The sequence below is a fragment of the Onychomys torridus genome, chromosome 1, assembly GCF_903995425.1.
Source record: "Onychomys torridus chromosome 1, mOncTor1.1, whole genome shotgun sequence".
NCBI lineage: Eukaryota > Metazoa > Chordata > Mammalia > Rodentia > Cricetidae > Onychomys > Onychomys torridus.
Genome location: NC_050443.1, coordinates 92,608,408 through 92,629,536, shown reverse-complemented (window position 1 = coordinate 92,629,536; position 21,129 = coordinate 92,608,408). Strand labels below are relative to the sequence as shown.

The following is a 21,129-nucleotide window of genomic DNA, read 5'->3' as shown; positions in this document are numbered from 1 at the left end:
AAGTTAAGTATGTATTCTCATCATGTACTTTACCTAAGAATGTAGTCTTTCTGTGGGGCTCTAGTATTATTACATAGTGATGAGTCATCTGTCATGTATCCTTGGAGCAGAAAGAAATTTTTTAAAAAGTCAGTTTTACTATAACCAGATACAAGGATACAAGACACCTAAGGCATATCTAAAGATAACCAATCCCCGCCCCGCCCCGCCCCACAAGACAGGGGTTCTCTGTGTAGCTTTGCGCCTTTCCTGGAACTCACTCTGTAGCCGAGGAGGGCCTCGAGGACACAGAGATCCGCCTGCCTCTGCCTCCCAAGTGCTAGGATTAAAGGTGTGTGCCACCACTGCCTGGCATAGATAACCAATTATTTAGGCAGTATCTTGATGGGATTGGTTTCATGTGATTTTGTACTAAAACCAAAGATAGCTATCTCCTTTCTCTTGGCTTTAATTAAAAATGTGCTCATTTTATAAAAGGTAAAATCAACATTAGTACAACTTTTTTTTCTCTAGCAAATCTATGTCATGTTTATAATAACTAATATTTAAAATTACTTATCCTGAGCAAAAATAAAAATAAGAACAGTTTTGACTACAGAATAAAATTCCTTCATTGTTAAACACCTTTAAAATTCAACCATGGAACAAAATCAGTATGACTAGAATTCAGACTTCTGATGTCCACAGCAAACCTGAATACTGTAGGCAGAAATAAAACACACAAGTAGATTATACACAACAATAAAAAGCATCAGAAATTGATGCATCTGGATTTTGTTAAGTATAACAAAGGTCCTCGGTCCTTCATGGATGAAGCTGGGAGAACCATATTGAACAGTGTACTGCCATGAGCAGAAATCACTCAGAAAGGCCACAATGAATTCTTTTTTGGATTAGGCAGAGGTTTGCTTTCCCACTCTTCCCCAAGCAAAGACCTAAAAGATATATTTGGAAATACAAGATGAACCCTGTTTTCATAAAAGCATTATGGCCACTTCAAAAGCTGAAGTCTCTTCAATTTTTAGCTTTAGCCCTCCCTCGCCACGAAAAATAAAGAGCTCACTACCCAGAAAAGCAGCATAATGACAAAGTATTTACACACCAGTGAAGGCTTTGAGGAAGAGCTTTGCAACATGGATCAACTACAGCCAACTCTAAGATTCATTCTCTAGTTTGTGATCAAAGTGCTTAGGAGTGAGAACTGCCAGGGTAGCAAGGATTCTCTCACAGTATTAAGGCCTGTCCACATGGGAATGGTCAGTTAAGAATCAGCACAGTGAGCATTAGATAATGACTGCTGACCCTGGGCATAGAACCCCAGGCTTCTTCAGCATGAGTTTTCTTCTATTCAAACATTTGCTCTTCCTCTTCATCTGCTTCTTCAATAACCTGAATCTCATCCGCTTGAGGTAAGGAGTTATTCTCCACCTGTAGTTTGTTCCCCTCAGCTTCACATTTTTCTTCTTCTTCTATGATTTCCTTCCATATCTTGTGGTTTTCAGTAAGGTGGTGCATTAGTTGACAAAATATCCGTCGCCTGCCTTTCCTTCTTTGTGGTTCTGTGAAATTTAAAACAAACATGTATATCAAAGCAAATACAATTCAATTACTCATTCAATAAATGCCTCTGTGCCCACTCTAGTCTAAGTAGCTATGTAAGCTCTAAGGGTAAAAATGTGAACAGTAAGAAAAAAAAAATATCCACACTGTACAATCACATCCAACAGAACAATATAGATAAACAAAGCTATGAGTGATAGAGGTTGTTCTGGAAGGAAACAAAACAGGGATGAGGTACAGAGAACAATGGGTTGGAGGGGAGGATAGTGCTGAAATCTAAGATAAAAATTCTAACATTCCAGGGCTGGAGAGACGGCTCAGTTGTTAAGAGCACCGACTGCTCTTCCAGAGGTCCTGAGTTCAATTCCCAGCAACCACATGGTGGCTCACAACCATCTGTAATGAGACCTGGTGCCCTCTTCTGGCCTGCAGGGACACATGCAGACAGAATACTGTACAATAAATAAACAAACAAACAAACAAATAAATAAATAAATCTTAAAAAATTCTAACAATCCAAAGTTAAATTCAAGCTTTAATGTTTTAATATAGTAAATTAAATGTAATTATCAGTACTCTAGTGAATATTATTTATTTTGAAAAGCCAGTCAGCCAACCCAAAGTTGGCATAGAATTATTCTCTGCTATGCCAGCCCTAAACACAAGGCATTTGTGACTGAAGAGGGTAGAAGGTATTTATACAAGTGGAGCCCGCTGACAAGCAATGGCTGAACAGCATCTACAGAGAAGTACCTCCACTAAATAACAACGGAATTCACACTGTTACAGTTCTGATTCTTAGTATACTTAGGAAAAAAGAAGTGTCTAGCTAGGTGTAATTGAAATCTTACTTTAAAATAAACAGGAAGTAACATTTCATTAACAGTTTCAAAGACAGTTTTTTTATTTTCCACTTATCTTCTTATTCAGAAAAATATGTTGCTATATAACTCGTTCTTAACATCAAAACCTTGGTTCTCTCAGAGCCAGGGGCTCTGTTCTCTTTTTCTCCCCACTGTTTTGATTCATTGAAGTCATGCTCCCCAGCTCTTCTGATGTTAGAAGAGGGTGAGATGAGGAGTCTAACTGCTAGGACTCACTTCAGAAATGTTTAGGATGAGCATTTTCTGGAGTAAGCATCATGATATTAATTAAGAGCCCCTGTTATACTATAGAAGTAACACAGTACCAGCACACAGTAGTTATCCAAAACCTGACTATTGAATCTGAACACTTAGACAGGAGTTAACATATTTGTAAGATGCAAAAGCCTAAATCCAAATTAAGGAACATTTGTAGCTAACAGCATTAAATAAAACATAGTTTCCTTCTATTCTTACTTGGATTTAAATTGTCTTCTATTTCTTCATTATCTGAATCCAATTCTTCACCACCACCACCACCACCACCACCACCATCATCATCATCATCATCATCATCATCATCATCATCATCATCTTCTTCTGTATCATCATCCTCTTCTGCTTGTATCCACTGACCAGGCAGCAAGCCAGCAGCATCATAGGAATTGCACAGAGGGCCCACAATGTGGGTGATAAAAGATTCTTGGAGTTTTGCTAGTTGAGGAGAAGAACGATCCATGAAGGGACTAATAGGTAGACCAAGGGTTGCTTCTTCATCTCCCTGAGCATTTAAAAAAGAAATATACATTTAACTACCAAAAATCCAACCATAAAGGTTTACCATGAAAATTACCTTGGGTTTTTTTTCCTTTTCTTTCTTTTTGGTGTTTTTAGAAAGTGTCTCTCTACATAGCTCTGTCTGTCTAGGAACTCACTTTGTATACAAGGTTAGCCTTGAACTAACAGGGATCAACCTGCCTTTGCCTCCTGAGTGCTGGGATTAAAGGTGTGCATCATTATACCCAGAATCTTGAGGTTTTAAAAATGCACAGTCTACATCAAAATAATCTTTACACAATACACTGTAATTATTGTTCGGATGGAGTGTGGCTTGATGAGCACATGTTCACCTGGTATTCCAGAGACTGCATCAACTACTAGCAGAGGAAAAGAAATTACTCTGTCTTTTCCCCATTTGAAAAATTTTAAACAAAACTGTTTTCTCAGACTCTGTTTATATCAACTAGTACAGCTGATATTCAGTTAACAGGGAAGATATATATATATATTTTTTTAAAATAAATACTAATAATTTGACTATCAACCTGCAACATTATATAATATCAACATTAATGGTTTATAATTAATACATTAAAGCTAAATTATTTTATTTGGAGTAATAAATGACTATATTTACTTAGTTTAAGATTATAATGTAACTTTCATACTTCTATTCCCATTCTCAATAGGAGTTTACACACTATGGTATTTTCTAACTTCCAAGGGTGGGTAAAAGACATTGTACCTTTTAAAATACAACATAAAGTAAGTGTGCATGATCAGACAGACTCAACTTCATTACTCCTACTTTCTTACACACAGGAGCTCTAAACATCTTGAGTATTCATGGCTATTAGGCCAAAGACTCCAAAAGAATATAGTATAGGTGGGTGGTATTTATATTTTTCAAGATAATGACATTTGAAGCTTGTAGGCAAATCATCTTTCTTCTACATTATGGGGAATGCCCTCACCCCACAAAATGGCAGATTCTGCACATGGGTAAGAATCTTTTAAAACCAAGATTTTAAAAGATATGAAAAAATAGCATATTTATAATTCAAATCTTTGAAAACTACTCAGTATCTACTCTAAACTCACTTCTATCCTTTAATTTATTTTCTGTCAGGTCTTTTGTCCCATAGATATTTCCAATACAAAGAAAGTCTTTTTATAACAGACTTGAAAAGGTCTTTAGATGATTAAATATGTTCTGAGAAGACCATAAAAATCACTTAAAAACTACTTCATTTGGTCCTTCCCCAAACCCCACTAGAAGTCATCAACTGTGAAGAGCTATGCTACACTTCAGCATCTTTATCATACTTTTTAAGGACTCTCTTCAATAGCTTCCTGTCTGGACTGTTTCATTTTTTGTAGGGTGGGGGCAGAGGGTAGGGAGGGGTGTTGTCACAGAAGCCTTCATTGCTTTTCATTCTTGGTTACGAGTGCAGTCATCAATTTCCTGGACACTGGGAGTTTGACCATACTCCAATGAGTATATGGGCAACACAATTGGACTTGGTAGGGCTTTTTGTTTGTTTTGGGGGACACAAGTTGGGAGGGTGGACTTGGGAGGAATGGGGAGTGAGTGTGATCAGGATGCATTGTATGAAATTTCCAAATAATGAATAAAAATATTATGTTGAGTGTGAAAAACTACTTCTTTTGGAAATCAACTGTTTTTATAAATTCTCAGTTTGAAAGTGACCTTGGAAACCTTTAGTCAAGAGTACAATCAACTTATTTCAGACAGGTAATAAGCTATATATTTCTGTTTGCTACTTTAAATGCTAGCAGTGATGGTTAGAGAGACAGCTCAGTTGTTGAAAGCACTGACTGCTCTTTCAGAGGACCTGAGTTCAAGTCTCAACATCCACATGGGAGCTAACAACCATCTTGTAACTTGTAACTCCCAGTGAATCTGATATCCTCTTCTGACCTCTATAGGAACCAGGCACACATATGGTGCAGTCATCAATTTGCTGGACAGTGGGAATTTGACCATGCGCCAATGAGTATATGGGCAACACAAATTGGACTTGATGGGGTTTTTTGTCTGTATTGTTTTGGGGGGCACAATAGGAAGGTGGACTTGGGAGGAATGGGGAGTGAGTGTGATCAAGATGCATTGTATGAAATTTCCAAATAATTAATAAAAATATCCATACACATAAAATTTTAAGAAAATATTAGCAGCAAAGGTAGGCTTGAGAAACCACTAAGAGCCAGGGTATATGCAATGTTTAACCCCTTTCAGGGCAACTCTTACACTTCCTCTAGCAATCAAAGCTCCCAAAGGTGCTTTCTTCATATGGCAGCTCTTCAAAATCTCGCCAATCTAATGTTTCATCTTACCTGCTCATAAAACTCATTCACAATGCCTTCTGTCCATCTCAAATGTAGATCCCGAGCTTTTGCTGGTCCATTTATATCTGCTAGTTTGATGCACACCTGGCAGACTAAGAGGCGGTCGTTTTCACTGGTCCATTCTATACCATTGCTATTTACATCGTTGGCCTATTTTGGACAAACAGAATTGTGTTTTATTTCTGAGTCACAAGGAGTTTCCAATGTTTGTTATTACCAATTATCTTAAAATTGTTTTCTGTGCAAAGGCCAGGAAGAAATTTCAGTAAATGCTTCCCTAAAATCAGAATACGCTGTAACGTGGACCTATGTGGTAAAATATCTCACTGAAGTAGTAATAAGATTTTGTTTCAAAGAAAGCATAGCTTTTTATTTAATAAAAAAACATCTTTGGTTTCATTAATAATTATCACAGAGAATAACAATACATATGTATGTATGTGTATATGTATGTATATGTAATGTGTATTAAATATATATACATGTGAATCTGTAAATCATAAGAATTGTAACTATTTCTATTTTAAAGGCCACTTAAAAGAGCTAAGGAAAAAAAACAGTTTTAGCTATAACAGGCAGATACAGTTCAAAGACATGAGTCTTAGAAACTCAACTCTATGGTCTAAATCTTAACTCACAAGGATATTAATTCAGCATTTAACCTATTCAAATCCATTTCTTCCTCTATAAAGAAGAGATGGTAATCTTGTCAAACACTGCCATAATGATGAATAAATACAGTGCCTGGTTGATAATAAAGGCTAAGTAAATATTAATTAACATTAAATAAGTGCAATTATCATTATTAGATAGGCAAATTTAGTATGCTTTTTTATTTCCTACTGGAAATAAAAACTGAGGAATCAGTAGATTCCTACTAGCTAACAATAAAGAGGTAGGGCCTAATTCTTTCAAGAAAGTAAAACAATGGTTCTTGAGTTTTTTCTACTCCCTGGCACTCACTGTCATTATCACTGCTGTCAGAGCAGCAGTTTAGTGATTCTAGACGCCACAGTGACTATGAATTCTCTGAGGGAAAGGGCTGTGAGCTGCTCTTCCCCAATCCACAGCACAATGACCACACACACACACACACACACACACACACACACACACACACACACACAGCAGTTGTAGAATAAGGAAACCATGGTCAAACAGAAGAGAAGAGACATTGCTCTTCTGCCAGGTCAGCAGAGAAAATTACTAATACTTCTTAGAAACACAACTTTAATTTCATGAAATGTCTCACTTGGTACTGAGTAACTCAAAGTTTGCTATAAAAACTTTGGATATAATTAATTGGTTTGTTAATATTTAAAAGAAAGCCACAATAAAATTCATCTATTTGTCAAAAGAAAGCATAGCAAGCAGCACTATTTTAAGACATATTTTCAAAATAATAAAAGTGTTTATTTAAAATAGTGTGATAGGGCTGGGACATGGCTCAATTGTTAAGAACACTGACTGCTCTTCCAGAGGTCCTGAGTTCAATTCCCAGCACCCACATGGTGGCTCACAACCACCTATAATGAGATCTGGTGCCCTCTTCTGGCATGCAAGGACACATGCAAGCAGAACACTGCATACATAATAAATAAATAAATAGATAGATAGATAAATAAATAAATAGCATGATAACTGGGTGGTGGTGGCACACAGCTTTAATCCCAGCATTCAGGAGGCAGGGGCAGATAGATCTCAGTGAGTTTGAGGCCAGCCTGGTCTACAGAGAGAGTTCTAGGACAGCCAAGGCTACACAGAGAAACCCAGTGTCAAAAAATCAAAATAAATAAATATAGTATGAGAATTTATTTAATATCAGTTATTTACTCTTATTTCATATGTAATGTAATTCCAACTTAACATCAAAGCTCATCTTTCATTTATAACACCAACAATAACAATTTCCCTTTCAAAATCAGACACTACTTTACATAACAAACCTTGGCATTGAATTCAGCAAGGAAATCAAAATGTTTTTTGAGATCTGTGGCAAGGATTGCTTCTATGACTAAAAATCGAAAGCGCTTGAATTCCACATGATCAAGGTTAAGCAGGAAGTTGTATTCTGGGCGAGAAAGATACAGATTCCAAGCTGATGCAGCATGATGATTTTCTAGAACAGATCTGTCATTGTATAAAACTGCCTAAAAAGAATAAAGAAAAATGAGACACACATCTTACATACAGGAGCTTTAATAAGTCAATGTCAGAACAGGTCAGAATGATGTGCACCTACCACAAATGAGGCATGATCCAGGATTTTCCTATCTATGATGAAAGGCTGTAATGGTTTACAAAAGTGCAATGAGGCTAAGGAAACCTTTGCTTCTGATGTGCACATCTAAAATGTAAGAGTTGTCCCAGATACCCTGCAATAGCATGCTGCCTCCCAAGTGATGGAAAAGTGATTTGAAGTAAACATTCAATTTGTAAAGCTTCTGATAATAAATCCATTGGGATACAGAACAGGGTTAGGATACAGCTCTGTTCTGCAGCCAACACAGTTAGCTAAAGAGGAAGAAGTGATGTCCAGGGTAAGACAGAAAACCCTGTGTCTGAGCACGTAGTCTATATTCCCTTCCTGACAGTGCCTGAGTAGTGAAAGATAAACATAAACTAGGTAAAATCATAAGTATCCTGGTTTCAACAGTATGGGCTCACTTTTCTCTACCCTCATATCAGGGGAAACCCCGAGGGGTATTCAGAACCAGTAGAATACAGAATTTCTAAAGCTTCTACCATCTCCAAAAATTAAAACATTTTCAAAATTGCCAAAGAAGCAGTAATTAAAAAACAACAACAACAACAACAACAACAACAACAACAACAAAAAACATGTCAAGTTTGTATTAAAGGCCAGGGATTAAAAAGCAGAAACAATTCTCGCTCATACAATCCCTCCTTTTTCTCGCCAATTGGACTCCTGGAGCTCCACCTGGGGCCTGGCCGAGGATCTCTGCATCCACTTCCATCAGTTGTTGAGACCAAGATTGGAAAAAGCACAGGGACAAATAGCCAAACTAATGGAAATCATGAACTATGAACCAAAAGCTGAGGCGCCCCCAACTGGATCAGGCCCTCTGGATAAGTGAGACAGTTGAATAGCTTGAACTGTTTGGGAGGCACCCAGGCAGTGGGACCTGAACCTGTCCTTAGTGCATGAGCTGGCTGTTTGGAACCTGGGGCTTACACAGGGACACTTTGCTCAGCCTGGAAGGAGGGGACTGGACCTGCCTGGACTGAATCTACCAGGTTGAGCTGAATCCCCAGAGGAGTCTTTGCCCTGGAGGAGATGGGAATGGGGGCGTGGGTTGGGGGAAGACAGGGGAACCCATGGCTGATATGTAAAATCAAATTAAATTGTAAAAAAAAAGAAAGAAAGAAAAAAAAAGCAGCAGAAACAAAACTCTGTTCAAGTTTGTCTGGTCCTTACTGCCTAATACGAAAGGAAGACAGATAAACAGAGGAAGCAATATCAGGTGAGACATATGTGAGCTTGATTCCTATATCTGTTATCTGAAAATTAGTTAGTGCCTGGATATAAGCACACCTGCATGCCATCATGTGAACATGTTACACAATGGAAGGATTTAAGCAGTTATTACCTACATAAAAAAGCCTCCCATCAATCTTCAGAGGATTAAGCATCATAAATCCCCCTAACAAAACTTCACTTCAAAAACTCCACAAATGGACAATTTATATTTAACAGTGTTGAAAAAATCATGTTTAATTTAATGAGGACCAGTAAGCTATCAAAATAGCTCCATCATATCAGAAAGAAGTAATAAAACTCTCAGGTCATTAAAACACATTGTTCATGGGCCAGTAAGATGGCTTAGCAGGTACAAGTGTTCACTACACAAGCCTCATAACCTAGTTCAATCCCTGGAACCCACATAAGGTGAAACCTCCTGAAATTGGTCCTCTAACCCCCACATGTGCACGTGCGTGTGCACACACACACAAACATACACAGAGAGTAATGTTTTTAACACACTCTTCAATGAGTATTTTATGAAGCTAGCTACCTGGCTTTGAAATCTCTCAGAGCCAGGGCACTAAAATAAAAGAGTAAATTTCCAGTTCCTTTACTGCACAAACTGTCCTTGGAAATTACTTAAAGAGAAATAAAATGGGAGCAAAAATCAGGATCAGCAAGAGTCCATATGTAATCTCCATACTAGAATAGTATGTAACTCATGGTGAGGAGTCTGTAGTTACATGCACACAGACCAAAAACAATGTGACCTGCTGACCTTGTAAACTGAAACTTCTGAAATGATCACCAAAATATTCCTTTTTACATGATGTCTGCTTTAGATATTTTATCAGAGTAACAATTTTTTAAATAAAAACATACTTTTTATATGTTGTTTCTTTTTTACCCTTAATAAATTTTTTTGTTCCAATGGAAAACTTTGTGTGTTAAACATACTTGTTAATATAGATGGGGGCACATGTGTGTGCAAATGCATGTAGAAGCCAGAGGTTGATGGTGAATGTCTTTCTTGATAACTATCTTTATTTTTGTGACAGTCCCTTTGTGAACCTTCTGTAACTCACTGTTTGGGTAGACAAGCTAGCCAATAAGCTTCAGAGACACCAACTGGTCTACCCCATCCAAAGCTGGGGTTACAAGAACATGCCACTATGCCTGGCTTTTTAAACAGAGTTCTAGGGATCTTAACTCAGTTCCTCATGCTTTCAACACAGACCCTTTTAAGAGGTGAGCCCTCTCTCAGGCCCAAGAGAGAAACTTTCATTAACATTCACATACCTCGGGAACAAGTGGGCAACCAGAAATCAAATACAAGTCTCCAAGTGCTTTCCCCAAAAGACTGTGATTTACCAAATGTGTAAGTCAATCAAACATTATATGAAGGTTAGAATGGCCTCTGAATTTGTAGAATGGTACGGCAAATATGTATTCCAGGGTAAGTAGTTTCTCCCAAATAACACTTACAAAGTGAACAAATATCAATAATCACATTTAAAGTTATCAGAAGCTTACTATAGAAATCATGAGGTATTAATTAAGTGTCAATAGAGAAATTATATGGTCCTCCTAACCCATCCCCGCCCCCGTGTGTGTGTGTGTGTGTGTGTGTGTGTGTGTGTGTGTGTGTACACACATACCTAAATCATTCAACTTGAGATGAAAAGAATTTATCTCCTATATTTAAAACTGTTGGCCTGCTTGCTTGGAGAAGACAGATAAAAAGAGGAACAGAAAATGCATACAAATGATGAAAAGGTAAGAACTGAGGTTAAAACAGAATGATAAAGTGGAGACAGGAATTCATCAGAAACAGTAATAAGTCCCTCTATAAGGCATATGGTTAGAAACATACATACAATACAGCAGCAATCTCCTACACAAACGAACACCTCAAATCACATTAAATTCTTCTAAAAGCCTTATGTTTAGTTCTAAGTCCTCATGTTTAACTACTGCAGTTACAGTATTCATAGTGGGAACTCATACTACTTGATTTAAACTGCTCTGTGACCCTAACAGAATTTGTACTTTATCAGCTATATTCCTTCTATATAAATATTACACCAAAATAAATCATTATGTATCTTTTAACACATTTGTATGTACATATCTGTATATTTGGGTGGGGAATACATGTGCATGCTATGGCACATTTGTGGTGGTCTGAAGGCCAGCTTGTAGGTAACTGGTTCTCTCTTTCTATTAAGTGGGCCTCAGAGATCAAACTCAGGTTATCACACTTGGAGGGAGGTACCTTTACCTGGTACGGTGCCTCAAGCCCCAGTAAAAATTGTTAGTACGCTAATATATTTATAGCTAAAAGACTGAATGAAGATCAAGATATTAAGACAAATGTTAGGAGAGAAATGGGAAGAACAAAATCATTAATGATATCCTTGGCCATTATAGCTTTTAGCCTTATTATGAACCCAGTCAGAAGGAACAAAGATCCAGCCAGGGTTTTACTGATTTGGTTAAAGACAAAAGTATTTCTATCAAGATCTAGAATTCATGAAACATGGAGTTATTTCATAAACTATTTATTCCTTATTTACAGCTGAAGAAATTATTTTTTCTAAATTCCCTTAGCATTCATCATCATGTATTTTCATCAATTAATTACAATGAAGAGCCTAATGACAACAGGGCACAGGAAGGCTGGATTATAAAGGGAAAAGCAAGGGGTTAGAAAGACTTCTAGAACTACTCTGAAGCTTCAAAACACTTCTCTCCTACCTGAGGTGCATTTGTAGCCACTAGAAACGCGTTTGTTCTTCCTGGGTGGTCATAATCGTGCATTGCAGCTGCCACATACAAAGCCATCAATTCTAAAGCAGGAATGTTGGAAGACAGGCATCCATAACTCTCATCTGGAATACAGCAACTCTTTGAAGAAATGTAAGCAATCTGTCCAGAACCAAGTCTACCATCTGAATCTGTGTGACAAAAACCAGCAAACCAACATTAGGGTGGAACTTCCTGACAATTATGCTAAAGATGGCATTTCCCAAATCAGTACTAACTTGTTGAACTTAAATAGACTCAAAGGACTTAAAGAGTATACTTTTCCTATTGTTTATCTTGCAGGCCATTAGAGAATTCTGACGCCAGGATGATGCTTTCTTGTTCAGGCTAATTAATTTCTAGAAACTCTAAATTTGTCATTTTCTAAACACTTGTTTTTAAGGGCTAAATATAGTAGTCATAGAAAACCCTAGCACCTAGAAGGGGAAGTGTGCACAGAGTCCCACCCCTAACCAAAAAGATACCTACAACTGATTCCTCCAAGGAAAGGGAAAATCAATCTTCTCCAATGCAGTGTCAGTAGGTATACATCGAGCACACTTGAGGACAGGCCCCATGCCCGAGGATAGTTAAATAACACAAAACAGACTCCATATTTTATTTTGTGTGTGTGTATATTGTTTTGTTATTTTTGGCTAATTTTCTTTTTTAAAGGCTGCCTGCTTTAATTTTCTCTCTGTTGTTATTTTTCCCAATGTTTTTGAGAGGCAGAAAGAAGGAACACGTAGTTGGGTGGATAGGGTGGAGTGGAGGACCTAGGAGGAATTGGGGTAGGAGAAAGAATATGATCCAAATATATTGGATGGAAACATTTTAACAAGGATTTTAAATATATCAGCTAGTCATAGAACAGGATCTAACAGTACAAAACCTGAGAATAAAATTTGATTATAAACACAATATGAACATGTAGAAATTTGCTGTATCACTAAACTAAGCTCCTCAATACAGACACTGCTTTTGAAATCTCATCCTCAAGAAGTATTTCATTTGTTGCACTGACTACAATTTCTTTTCCCCTTCTTTTACCTCCCATGAAGTTCTTTACAATGGAATAGAACAAGACATATGTACATGAAAAGGCCTGAAACACTGAGAATGACTCAGGAAACACTCTTCTGTTTCCTCCTGTTAGAAACAGCATATTCTCTCCTCACATAGTGCTTCTGGTTCAACACCTCACCAGATGCTCCTTTTGTTTATTAGCCAAGCTTACATGATCAGGCCATCATTTTTGCTAAAGGGATTTGAAGAAATTACAAAAAGTAAAAGACACAGTAGACGGCATATAAAACAAAAGATAAAAGAGATATAAGACAACCTTGGTTGTGTTCATTAGTTAGAAATAATGCCTTGTCAAAATCCAAATGATTTCTTAATCATAATGAGTCAATATTTGTTATAATAAGAATATTTTAACATAATGACTTTAAAAAACACTAATAATTTTTAAGTATCCATTATTTTCATACTGTTTATGTTTCCAATATATACTGAGTTTTAGAAAACTGTACTCTAACACTCCTTAAAATAATTCTTAAAAAAAGTTAAATTTATAAATATGGATTTTGTAGTCAAACTGCTATGAAAAAGACTTTAATTATTAGTATCAGGCCAATATCCTGAACATTTTCTTCTATTATATTCATTACAGATTCCCTTATAACTATAAACTAAGTATTAACAATCAAAATGGAAAAGCATATCCCTATAAAACAAAAAATTAGTTAAGAATGGTACTGCAGGCCTGTACATGCCTGCACTTGGGAGTTCAAGTACCATTTGGGGTATACAGGATATTGTTTTAAAACAAACAACAATGTAAAATCAAAAACAACATGTAAAAATCAAAACAAAATAAAAACTCAGTAATTACTTAGAGCTTAGTCAATAGGTTTTTGATACACCAGTGCATATATTTATGCACAGAAATTTAACATTAAGATGGCAGTGTTTTGCAAAGTGTTCTGCAGCTTCAGTAACATATATATCAATATCCAGGCTGGCTTTTTTTAACATAAAAATATAAACCGAGTATATGTAAATACAAGAGACTGTGAATGGCCAAATCATCGCAAAGAAAAAAAAAAAAAAACATCAGAGAATTCATATTTCCTAATTTCAAAGCTTACTACACAGCTCAAGCGATAAAGACATGTGGTACTATTATAAAGACAAACACAGATAAATGAAATAGAACTGAAAGTTCAGAAAAATACTTTGACATTTATGGTTACTGACTTTCATTAAGGTATCAAGAGAGCATTGAGAGATAACTATGTATTCTGCACGACAATAGGAACTTTTACACATTACCTCATGGTCATAGCATTTTTACAAAGTAAACTCACTAATGTCATAACATTTAAGAGTCCACTATATTTAAAATGTAAGGAATTCTTTTCTTTGTTTCTTTCTTTTTTTTGTTTTTTGAGACAGGGTTTCTCTGTGTAGCTTTGCACCTTTCCTGGAACTCACTTGCTAGACCAAGCTGGCCTGGAACTCACAGAGATCCACCTGCCTCTGCCTCCTGAGTCCTGGGATTAAAGGTGTGCACCAACACCACCACCCAGCCTAGGAATTCTTTAATAGATACTGTTAAGAACTCAGGATTGTAGCTCAGTAGAATGATTGGCTAGCATCCAAAAGGCCCAGGGTTCTTTCCTTAACATCATACACACACACACACACACACACACACACACACACACACACACACACACAAAAAAAAAAAAAAAGAAATAAATAAATGCTACTGAGACAATAGGTTATCGTACACAAAATAGTGTTGGCCCTCTTTGTTACATTACATCCTCAAATTAACTACAAATAGGTAACTGACCTAAGCTTAACTGAAGAATTATGAAATACTTTAAAGAAAATATATTCTCCCATGATCTTGAGTTAAGGAAAACTGCCCAAAATGAGACACAAAAAGCATGAGCAAAAACATAAAAAAGATACCATGTATTGGTCACTGTCTCAGAAAACAAAAACAAACCACATCTTGGGAGACAGCACTCTAACTCCACAAAATGTTTACACATAATAATTGACACATCAGAGTTCATAATGTGTCATCGCATCATTGACTCAGTCTAGCGGTGGGCTTGTATGATTTGGGGGAGAACAATTAAGTCCTATGGATATATGCTCCTTGCTACAGCTTTTATTTTATATAGGAAAATTAGTTCTTTGACCTGATGCGATACTGTCTATAATAACATAATGAATAAAACACCTAGTAAATTCACTGGTGAGAACAGTGAAGGCAATTCTGTGTCTTTCATTAAGAAAGGATCCACTGTAATAAACCTACCACTAGAGATGCCTGGATTCCCCCAGGAAATGGAGTCAAACTGAGGGTTTATCATTAGTCTCTGCTATTAGTATTCAGCAGAGATCTGAGCCAGGCCAACCTAAATGAGAAAAGCCCATGACACTGAGCCATACATATGCTTTACTCTTACTATCTTTGCTGTTGTATTAATAAGCCTACTGCATAACTGGAGTAGATAGGGGAAAGAGATTGATAATGATCATGGGCAGAGATCACTTTATCCAGTTGATTACTGAAAACCTCCACAGTAAATACTGTTAAGTAATTTTCTTTGTCAAGCTTCTCCAAAGTATTAGGGTATGTGAGTGAGTGAGTGAGTGAGTGAATGTGTGTGTGTGTGTGTGTGTGTGTGTGTGTGTGTGTGTGCGCGCGCGCGTGCGTGTACATAGAGATGAAGTGGTGTTCTGAAAGAAAATGGCCCTCAAAAAGAGGCATTATTAGGAGGTGTGGCCTGCTGGAGGAAGTGTGTCACAGTGGGGGCTGACTTTGAGGTCTGCTGTGGAACAATTCTTTTTTTCTTTCTTCTTTTAAAAATTTTTTTAAATTCATTTTACACACCAACCACAGATCCCCTTCTCATCCCTCCTCCCATTCCCTCCACCTTCCCCCCACCTCTCATCCCCTCCTTCAACACAGAGACAACTGAACCAAGTTCAAAGGAACTCATGAACTTTAGACCAACAGCTGTGGAACCTGTATGGGACCAGACTAGACTCTCTGCATACGGGAGATATTTGTGTAGCTGGGTCTGTTTGAGGGGCCCCTGGCAGTGTGATCAGAATCATTGGTGCATAAGCCAGCATTCTGGACCCCATTACCTATGGTCAGACATCTTACTCACCCCTGATAAAGTGAGGAGATGCTTGGTCCTGCCTCAACTGATGTAATAATCCTTTTCTACATTATGAATATGTATTATTCTCATTTGCTAATAAAAAGCTGCTTGGCTGGCAGATGAGCAGGCAAAAATTGAACGTGACAGCCAAACTAGAATTCTGGGAAGAGGAAGGGCAGAGTCAGAGAGTTGCCAGCAAATGCAGAGAAGCAAGATGAGAATGTCATACTGAGAAAAGGTACCAAGCTACATGGCTAAACATAGATAAGAATTATGGGTTAATTTAAGTGTAAAGCTAATTAGTATTAAGCCTGAGCTATTGACCGAACATTTATAATTAACATAAGCTTCTGTGTGGTCATTTGGGAAGTAACTGCCGGATATTTGGAAACAGGTAGTTGGGACAGAAAATGTCTGTTTACAGAGCTCTCTTTTTCTCAAGCTTCTCTCAGTGTGACAAGTCAGTTGACTTCCTGCTGCCTGCAAGATATAGCACTCTCAGCTCCAGCACCATGTCTGCCTGTATACTGCCATGTTCCCCTTCATGTTAATATAGGACTGAACCACTGAAACTGTAAGCAAGTCACCCCAATTAAATGTTTTCTTGATAAGAGTTGCTGTGGTCATGGTGTCGCTTCACAACAATAGTAAACCCTAACTAAGACACTACATATTCACATAGAAATCTAATATCCCTCATTCAGCGCTTACTCTGAGGAGTTCTACACACAAACCTCTTTCCTAGAACTCCTTCTGGACAAATTTCTATTCTTTTTCTTTCTAAACCTATTAGCCACTCGCTAAAAATGAGTATAGATCTTTTCCTCTAAACTTTTCTCTTTCTAGGCCAAGTGTACAGGATTGGCTGCTTCATGTACTGTTCATTGGTAAATTTTAACTCTCCCTGTTATCTAATCAACACGACTCCCTTGTCTAAGCCTATAAAGCTATATTCATCTACTTTCAGAAGGCACACACAAAGATCCATCAGTAAACCTGGCCTTTTGGTCCTTCTTCAGTTAGTGAGCTCCAGAAACCATCCCATGAAGTCATAAATATGGATAAAGGAAGGAGAGGATCAGAAGACCCAATATGCAGTAATATAGGTTCCATGGCCAGTTTTTCAAAATACATGATAATACAGTAATAATCTAGGAACTTTTACCAAAAGGAGAATAGCTGTCTAAGCAAGACAACTTGATTTTATCTAAAAACTCATGGACTTATACATTGTAATTCCCTTTCAGTGGTCTACAGAGGCTCCAGAAAGGAAACCTATCTACAAAAAATACCATGAGCACTGCTGGATTGGTCAGTCATCTGGAAATGCAACTTACACAAGTGGAAAACATTTCATATTCTGGGTAGCACATAAAATCCACAGCCTTAGTGTCAAAGGATTGTGGCAGGTAGAGGTGTGTGTGTGTGGTCGATACGTGCACTCATGAGCACAATGACTGCCAAAGCTAAAAGAGGCCTAAAGCTCCCCTGGAGCTGGACTGCGAACCACCCAACAGAAGTGCTGGAAATGAGCCTGGGTTCTCTGGAAGAACAAGTGCTCTTAACTTCTGAGCTATCTCTCCAATACCCATTCATTACTTCTTAGTCAACAGGAGCTACTCAGCACTATCTCACCAGTGTAATAGATAGGAAGAAAATAGACTACAGAATGTGCAATTTTGTATTCCATACAAACGCTACTCTGGTAAATGTATTTTGCTATAGTATTTCACTCTTTTATAAGTTTAAATAAGAGATAAAGGACCTTTGTAATATATGGTGCTTATTTAAACAGTGATATTTATGATGAAGCACAGTATTACATTTTTGAAACCTAAATCACAATGTTTGCAAACATTTTAAGCATCATGTAAATACTTCTGTGATATTTTAAACATGTTCCTTTGGTTTGGCATTACTATATATTTTAAACATACATTATAGACCTGAAACAAAAAGATAATGACTATATTGGTACAGAGAGAAGAGAAGGAAACATGTTGTACACAGTAGTTCTGGATCATAACTTAGTACTTAAGATGATAACATGTTTAAAATTTTTATGTCATGTTAAGCACTGTAACTTATACAATCTTTTATGTGTACCAAAGTTTACTTTTAAAAAATTTAGAGAATAGAGGCTACTATATAAGACAGCTTCATTTATTATTTCTAATTAAATAATAAAAAGAAAGATTTATTGAAGGAAGTACCTGCTTCGGTCTCTGCTTCATGATTATCATGGCTCTGCTGTAAGCCAGGAATTGGTCGTGTTGTCAGGTACCAAACAGCATGTAAGACATCTGTGGCGTGTATACGATTGTGATCTGAAATTAACAAGATATTTTATTATAGCACCATTCTGCTTAGGTTTGGAATAAAACATTTGAAAAGTGAAAAAAAAATGTCTAGTTATAATATATTCCAGCAAGTAAGACATATTACTTAAAGGAATTTCCCACAATTATATTTTGTTCTATTTCTAAGATATCTTGGTATATTAAAAGGTTTTTTTAAAAGAAAAAACTTTTAGAACTTTTCAGATAAAATACAAAAACATATTAAGAGCCCAAAGAACAGACAGGGAAGACAAAGATAAATGAAAGGTATGAAAAATTACTGAGATTTCTACTTCATGGCTTTTATAACATGTAGTATTTAGATTATGGAGACACAATAGTTTTGGGAACAGGAAAGATGGACAGTGGATAAGAGCAATTCATGCAAGCATGAAGATCTGAGGTCAGAGCCCAGCACCCAAGTGAAAAGCTGGGCATAACTGTATGTGAACTATAATCTCAGTACTTTGGTGGTGGCCAGGGGTGGGGGGGTTGGATGGGGGGAATGAGAAGAGGATTGTGGGAGCTTGCCTGGTCTCCAGCATAGATACATGTTCAGTAAGAGACCTTGTCTCAAAGTCAGTGATACAGAGGTTACCCTAAGTCATATTCTAGTTTCTTTGTGTGCACATAGCCATATCCACCTCAACACACATACACACACACACACACACACACACACACACACACACACGCTAATACACACAGAAAAAGTTTTGCTCACTGAACAGTTATATAGTCTGCATACCTGAACAGTTATATATAGTCTGCATACCTGTGTTTTACCAAAAAAATGAGAAATACTCATCTTTTAGGTTTCCTATAAAGACCAAATGGAAATTAAAGCTTGAATAACACACTTTAAACTATTAAGCAGTCTTATTAGTTATGCTAATTTAGGAATAATTTACCCATGTGTTCATATGAAGGGAACTATAGAAAGGTCTAACACAAAGAAAAACATATATTTCCTAACATGAAATTCCATTGATATTTAGTATAAAAAGTTCAAAGCATTCTATAAGTCAGAACACAGTTTAAAATAGAAAATTAAGGGTAAGTTTTAATCTTTTAAAATGAATAGTTTTCTGAAATTATTGATTTAACATCAATAAATACTAAAAAATATAAGACACTCAAAGACTTTATATTTAAGATGTATACTGTGCTAAAGAAATGGTTCAGTTAGTAAAATATTTTCTTTGCAACCACAAAGACCTGAGCCCCATTTTAAAAAGGAAAAAAAAAAAAGCCAAGCCCTGTGGTGCACAGTTGCACACCCAATGTGGGGCAGGCAGAGACAGGAAGATCCTGGGGACTCAGTGACCAGTCAGCCTGGGCAACCTGGTGAGTTTCAAGAAAAAGTAGACCACAGTTAGTCTGTCCTACACATGCACCTGCACACCCACAACAGAAATGCACACATATACATATAAACACATAAAATGATATGTACTATACAACATTTAAGTGATGAAAATTTGGTATAAATAAGTACTGATATTATAATCTATTTTATATACAATAAATTTATAAGAAGGAAGGCTTAGAGGAGATATATCAGAATTAATAAGTTAGTTAACACCACGTAATAGGATAGAAATACTCTTTTTAAATATTTATTAAAAATTTCTCTAATGTGTATTTCAAACAATATTTAAGGGGCTTATCTGAAGAGAAAGACAACGTGTTATTAGAACTTAACCAGGTATGTCAATACTCACAAGGAATATCTCGGTAGCCATTTTCTAATGCACGGAAATAGTTCATAAATTCTTGAGTGGGAATTTTAAATGTTTCCAATAAACCAGTGTCTTGAAATAAAGTATACATAACCTAAATGTAAAATAAAATGAAGCTCACTTTAAAATTCAGAATGTCTCTCTGTAGCTCAGTTTGTGGTATATTTAGAAATATAACCATGCATGTATCTTATTTTTCTTGAGATATTGGGATTGAACCCTGAGACTCCCACATGCTAGGCAAGAACTCTATACACTGAGTTATGTCCACAGTCCATCTCGGTTTTTAGAGTACAGTCTCATTAAGTTGTCTAAGCTGGCCTTGAACTTGAGATCCTCCTGCCTCAGCCTCTCAAGCAACTGGGATTACAGACTGAGGCACCAGGTCCATAATATTTATTTTATTTTATTTATGCTTGAGGGGGGTGTTCCAGGTGTGTGATGGTTCCTGTGGAGGACAGAGGAAGTTGTTGGATCCCCTGGAGCTAACTTCTAGGCAGTTTTGAGCCAATTGACAAGAGAACTGGAATTCAAACTCAGGTTCCTCTGGAAGAGCAAGTATTCTTAATCACTGAGCCATCTCTCCAAATCTCTTAGTGCATCCTTTTAAGTTAGTTTATTGTAAGCTTCTCAAAAATTACTTTTTCCCAAACAATAAAAAAGGAAGAAAAGCAAAGAAATTTTATCACTTGCATCATGCTCCAAAAAAGTACAAATTTTTTTCTGACATCTCTTTAGCTTTTTATTCCAAATTTACTGAAAGACATTGCAAATAGTCAATCGATGATTTTCATATATAAATATTTATATTACATATTTATAAAACATATAATACATAACACATATGTGTATCATGTACACTTAGCTACATGTTTTGAGGTCTACCTGAAAAGACAAATTTAATGACAATGCCATTTCTGAATTTTTACTTAAAATAGTATCATGATTTAGATTTTGCTATTATAAATATATGAGAAAAAATTATAG

General features: G+C 36.6%; 1 protein-coding gene across 2 annotated transcripts in view; it reads right to left on the bottom strand.

The window, feature by feature from the left end:
- Positions 1 to 309: 309 nt before the first annotated feature.
- Pde3b (phosphodiesterase 3B) overlaps positions 310 to 21,129 on the bottom strand; it is a 146,302-nt gene continuing 125,482 nt past the window's right edge. For both annotated transcript variants that reach the window (XM_036189986.1, XM_036189975.1), the window contains 7 exons: positions 20,125 to 20,236; positions 18,275 to 18,388; positions 11,818 to 12,017; positions 7,520 to 7,723; positions 5,562 to 5,723; positions 2,901 to 3,204; positions 310 to 1,559 (listed from right to left, as the gene is read on the bottom strand). In XM_036189986.1, the coding sequence (XP_036045879.1) occupies positions 1,345 to 1,559; positions 2,901 to 3,204; positions 5,562 to 5,723; positions 7,520 to 7,723; positions 11,818 to 12,017; positions 18,275 to 18,388; positions 20,125 to 20,236 (1,311 nt within the window). In that variant the 3' untranslated portion in view covers positions 310 to 1,344. The remainder of the gene's footprint in view (positions 1,560 to 2,900; positions 3,205 to 5,561; positions 5,724 to 7,519; positions 7,724 to 11,817; positions 12,018 to 18,274; positions 18,389 to 20,124; positions 20,237 to 21,129) is intronic.